This window comes from Kryptolebias marmoratus, linkage group LG8 (assembly GCF_001649575.2).
Source record: "Kryptolebias marmoratus isolate JLee-2015 linkage group LG8, ASM164957v2, whole genome shotgun sequence".
Taxonomy (NCBI): domain Eukaryota; kingdom Metazoa; phylum Chordata; class Actinopteri; order Cyprinodontiformes; family Rivulidae; genus Kryptolebias; species Kryptolebias marmoratus.
Window position 1 is genome coordinate 742,943 of NC_051437.1, and position 5,913 is coordinate 748,855.

The window sequence follows — 5,913 nt, forward strand, 5'->3', positions numbered from 1 at the left end:
GAGCTTCGCCTTTTGACTCAGCTCTCTCTTCACCACGACAGATCGGTACAGCGCCTGCTTCACTGCAGACGCTGCACCAATCCGCCTGTCGATCTCCCGCTCCATTTTTCCCTCATTCGTGAACAAGACCCCGAGATACTTAAACTCCTCCACTTGGGGCAGGACATCTTCCCCGACCCGGAGAAGCCACTCTACCCTTTTCCGGCTCAAGACCATGGCCTCAGATTTGGAGGGACTGATCCTCATCCCAGCTGCTTCACACTCGGCTGCGAACCGCTCCAGTGAAAGCTGTAGATCACGGTCTGGTGAAGCCAACAGGACCACATCATCTGCAAAAAGCAGAGATGCGATCCTGTGTAGTGTAGATTTGGGTGTCATCTGCATAGCAGTCAAAGTGATTATGATCTTTGCGGAAAATGTAACTGAGAGGGAAAAGGTAAATGATGAAAAGCAGGGACTGTAGGACAGAGCACTAGGGGACACCTGAGTTGATGGAGACTGGATGAGAAGTGAATGATTTTAACTGTGTGAACTGAGTGCAGCCTGAAAGGTATGAATGAAACCAGTTAAGAGGTGTATTTGTGATGCCAAGAGAAGAAAGTCTGGCCAGATGGTGTGACAATTTGTATCAAAGGTTACAGTCAGATCAAGCAGAAAGAGAATGGATAGTGAACCCGAGTCAGCAGCAAGAAAAGGTTATTAGTGATTTTAAAGAGTGCTGTTTCAGTGTTATGGAGGGGGTGGAAACCAGATTGGAATTGTTCATATAGATTATTGCAAGATAAATGTGTATGGAGTTGAGCAGCAACTGTTTTTTCAAGAATTTTGGAAATGACTGTAAGATTTGATATTGGATGAAAATTATTAAGGTTACTGGGGTCTGAACCAGGTTTCTTGAGTATTGGGGTTACAGCAGCTGTTTTGAGGGCAGCAGGAACAATACCAGTGGTAAGAGAAGAGTGTATAAAGTCTGTAATAAAAGGGGGAAGAGAGGGGAGGGTGGCTTTAATAAGAACAGTGGGAAGAGGGTCTAATTGGCAGGTTGTTGCCGCTGTATGCACATTTGTTCCTCCTGCTGCATGTCAGCTGTCAGTGTGGCTGGTCTGCTCCTGATCTGCTCATCTAAGATCCATTGTTGCTCTGCTGGCATTGCCAGCTGCAGCTGGAGTTTTGTAGTGCGTGGCCTCCACCTGTCTCCACCTGCTGACCCATTCCCTCCTCTGGTAGCCTTTGCATCCACCCCTGGGTTAAGAGTTTGGACTGCGACTCCACAGCAACTATTGCTGCGGTCTAAGCAGCAAATTGATGGGACTGTGCATGTTGCCTCTGATCCTGCTGTTCTAAAGTTCAGTACGGGACAGTAATAGTTTGTTCCACCATTGTAGTGTTTTACTTTCCTTGCCTTGCGTTTTATTTATTTGTTTTGATTTACCGTTTTTCCTTTTTGGTTGCTCATTTTGTGTGTTTGCATGTTTTTGGTGTGGAATAACTAAATGATGTCCTTGCCTCATGCCTTTTTTGTCTTTAGGATCAAGTTGCATGCCTGGAAGGTGGTTTTAATTAGTCTTAATTATCTGTTTTTAACTGAATTGTTAATAAAACATTCTATTTTTGGGAGAACTCAGTCTGTTGTCTAGGTGCATCTATTTGAACCTGTGGTGTTCTGATTTGTTGGGTAATAGCTGTCAGGATTCTGTGATGTCGAAGAGCGCAACAGCTTGGTGGTAGACAGACTACAGGAGGCTGATATAATGTAAGTGGTTTTATTTACAGTGAACGGGGAAATAGACGGCACGGGATGGAGACCTGAAAACACGGAAGAAGAAACGGTAAATAAAATAACGAGACGGGAGACGAGCAAAAACTAAATAACCGATCTGAGGCTTACTGATTGTCAGGTGAGGTTCTGCATCGGATGTGGGATCTGTGATTATTTCCCAGGTGAGAGCTTTCTGGTATTTGTGTCCAGGAGATAACACCAGGCAGTTCAAGCTTTCCAGAGTTGAGTGTAGATGAAGGAGACTGGAGGACATCAGGGAGTAATCTTCAAGGCTGGGTTTTAACAGAGGAACCGGAACCAGACTGGATCCTCGGGCTGGCAGGAAACAAACTGCGGAAGACGGATACAAGAAAAACAGGTGAGTAAATCTCTTGGTGAACAAACTGATCACTTGAGCTGGCTCGAAGACTTTACCACACGGTAAGCAATGCTCCAGCGCTGATCTTGTTCCCACCACAGCCTTAAATACACCAGCTCCTCTGATGCCTCATCTCCTTCAGGTGTGCAGAGGGAAAGTCCAACTCCACCAGCTGGAGGAGCCAGCCACGCCCACCAGGAAGTGCAGAAAATCACAGATCACCACAATAGCTCTCAACTGGTGTTAAACAAACTTTCAGAAATCCCCCCCCCCATTAGCACTAAATATCAAATTCCACTAATCGTTGTCTGGAGTGGTATTCTCTACAGTAACAGATTAAAAGCATGTTCATTCTTTATCTCAGAAACAAAATATTTCTATCTATGAGATATAACGCATTGAATTAAACAAGAACGTTTCAGGCTCACAAATGTTCCAGGCAAACTTTTATGAATACTTGAATTTTGGCACCTCACCAAAGACAAAATATGTTTTGCCTCACATAATCAAAGTTTGTATATTATATATTTATTATATTTGTATATTTAAATGTTATATTTAACATTTAAAATATAAGAAATAATCAATTAAATTCTAAATGATGGGAAGAAAAGGAAAGTAACAAAGATGAAGAAACAAAGACTGAGTGTGAGAGGATGAGAAAAAAAGAGGTCAAACCAAATAGAGAAGGAAATAAATGTGCAGTTTAGGGCACAGAGAGAGGGAGAGCTGGTGTAATCCCCTGACTATAAACTTGCTCGACAAATCCAGTCAGCCTCAGTGTGGAGGATAGGAGATCAAACGTTGTCACCCATTTGTGGGTCTGAGCAGCAGCACTAAGCAGGATGACCAGTCCTCTAACTCTCTGCTGCCTCCTCGTCCTTCTTCACACTCTCAGACAAGCAGTGAGTAAGTACAAAAATCTGCACCTCTCTAACACTTCTAATCTTAGAGCAACCTTCAGAAAGGAGGAGTTATAGAATTAAAAGCTAAATGGAGTAAACAGAAGTAAACTGGCAGTGGCACAGCTCAGTAAGCTTGCTGCAATTTCCTTTTTGATGAGCTCTTACTTTGTTTCTGTATGTTTTAAGTTGGGTCACTACAGCTCCTTGATAGGTCACTTACTTGTAAGTAAACTAATTCATCACAAATCAATTGTGCGTTTTGTTCTTTGTTTTAATACTAAAACAATCATTCTTTATAAATTCCTTAAAAAGTTTATTTCAGAAATAGTCTAAAGATATCCAGAGTTGATACTGTATTGGCGATTGTTTGGAGAAAAATGTATTAGTTTCATTTATTGATTTTTCAACACAGGGTTTATGTTTGTGTCATTAGACCAATTACAGTAGACTTTTGTTTCAACAAATGCTGTGATTTAAGTCTGCATCTTACCTCTGTCTGCTCCATAAAACTTATCTGGCCTCAGAATCAAAGGACAGGAAGCATTCTTGACCACAGAGCCTCCAGTCCTATTCGAGCAGATATGTGGAGAAAACACAGCAACTAAAAAAGACTCACAGCTGTAAAAATAATGCACAATTACTATGCAGGGTGTCTACTTTATCAGTGGTCTGGATAGAAGTGCACTCTGGTTCTTTTTGTCACATAACTGTCAAGAAATAATCCTATATCATAAAATACAATATCTAAACGTTTTCGGTATTTAACATTACAAAAATATAATTAAAACCTACAGAGGGTGATCCATGCAGCAGAACTTTTCAAGCTTGAGAAACTTAGGAGTTTTTATTTTCAGATTGGAAGGACTGCTAATGATTCGTATTTCTCTACACCAAACTTGCTCCTTCCTTCCTCCTTTTAAATTTTACTGTGGGAATCTGCACAAAGCACTTAAAATGTTTTTAAATGAATAACTTTTATATGTCTGTATATGACTCTTTTGATCCTCCTTTCAAATTATTTTACAATTTTTTCACTTGATACACTGACCTGTAAACACTCAGTTGCTCACAACCTACATTGTAATAAAACAAGTTTCCAAATCATTGAGTTTAAGACAGAATGTAAAAATTTAAGAGTGAAAACATAAAATGGGGGGTGATGCATAACCCAAGTCAGGATGTTAAACTTGCTGAGGGACCATCTACACCTACTGTTGATGTTTCAGACTGAAGAACCCTGCACAAGAAACCCACAATGACCGTTGCAAACTAAACTCATCTAATTTGTCAGATCCCTGCATCCATCTACCAACATCCAGGCTTTGTGACTGAATGTTGGTCACATGGCCAGCCTGTAAGCTAGGTTTTGTTGGCTGAGAGAAAACATGTCTTCAGTGCAATTTGACAGGTTTGCTATTTTTTTTCAGCTGCTGAGGTTTTATCAAAACAATGAGAGATAGAGCAGGTTACTAATGTGCCCCTGGAATTACCTTCATCTCTATTCCATTAAATGGGGGATGAAACGGATGGATGGGTCTTCTCGACTTTTATGAGGGCCGCTTTGCTTCATCTGTTGAACTAAATGCTTTCAAAGTACCTGCGAGAAATTTTACTGTGGTTGCATAACTACAGACCCCAGTCAACAACAACATACCTACTTAGATGTAGTGCAGGGTGATTTTTATTCTGACAACTATCTTGCCCTGATGCGATTTTGTAATCCCGGGTTTATTCCTGCTATTCAGTGTCTGCTAACCTAATGCAAATTACCAGCACACTACATCAGAGTAAAGACTGTGACAGTCACGCTTTACCATGAACTGAATTCAGTAAATCAAATTAACTCAATTCATGAGTTTTATAAAAAATTTGGTTGAACAAGACCAAGTAACAATGGGAGAAGTTTGGACTGTTTCTAAGTGTTGCTTGGCTTGGTGGTGGGTTAGGGATTGAGAGTGGGCAGGGTTAAGTTGGGTACAGAGATAAAGTTTGTCAATTAAATTTTGATGAGAAGTGGGCTATACAGTCTCTTTTACTTTACAGTTCATCATCAAAATTATCATCAGTAGTGTAATGAGCTTAAACATGCCTAACAGAAACTCATTACTGATAATGATTTTCATTCATTAAATCTTAGCGTTGGCATGTGGATATTTAAAGGACCACACACGTTTTTTTCTTGCATGGATAGTGGTTGAAAAGAAAGAAGAAGAAGAAGTTTGCTTGATTTGAGTAGATGAATTACAGTCATGCTGTTGTAAAGGATGCAGTATGTGATTTAGCATTATTTTGCTAAAATATCCAAAGCCTTCATTGAAAAAGAAATTGTCCAGATGGGAGCATCTGTTGTTTGAAAACTCGTATATAAACACATCGGCCACTTTATTAACCCCTTACCACTCGACCTCAAAAAGCTCAAGAAGCCTGGAAAAGACGTATTAAATTAAATTAAATTAAATTAGATGCTATTCTTCAGCCTTTTGTGGTTCAAACTAAAGATTAGGCTCCATGTGAAGTTAACACTTTGAAGTTTTTACCTGAGCAGTCAAAATGATTGTAACTTTAGCCAATTAGTAGTTATTGAAGTGAAAACAGAGATTTCAAGCATTTTTTTCTCTCCTAGATTTTTCTCTTTTTTCATCAACTTACTGTACATGGAGGAAGGGTGCTGAGACCGGAAAAACCAAATGAGGTTGTAGAATGAAGTTTTATTGTAGTGGAGTTCAAATTTTAGAAAATTAGCACAAAAGAATCACTATAATTTAGATGTTTTTCTGAGGGAAAGTCCAGGTCCTACCTAAACTGTGCCAAACTGTGCCAAATGGATATGTAACTTCAGAAAGCTCTAACTCCTACATGCTTCAACATAC

At 39.9% G+C, this 5,913-nt stretch overlaps 1 protein-coding gene across 1 annotated transcript in view; it reads left to right on the forward strand.

Annotated features, from left to right (window-relative positions):
- The first annotated feature begins 2,935 nt into the window (after positions 1 to 2,935).
- Positions 2,936 to 5,913, forward strand: part of LOC108248159 (immunoglobulin superfamily member 21) — an 81,255-nt gene continuing 78,277 nt past the window's right edge. Inside the window, exon 1 of the mRNA XM_017436734.3 lies at positions 2,936 to 3,047. Within this exon, the coding sequence (XP_017292223.1) occupies positions 2,984 to 3,047 (64 nt within the window). The 5' untranslated portion in view covers positions 2,936 to 2,983. The remainder of the gene's footprint in view (positions 3,048 to 5,913) is intronic.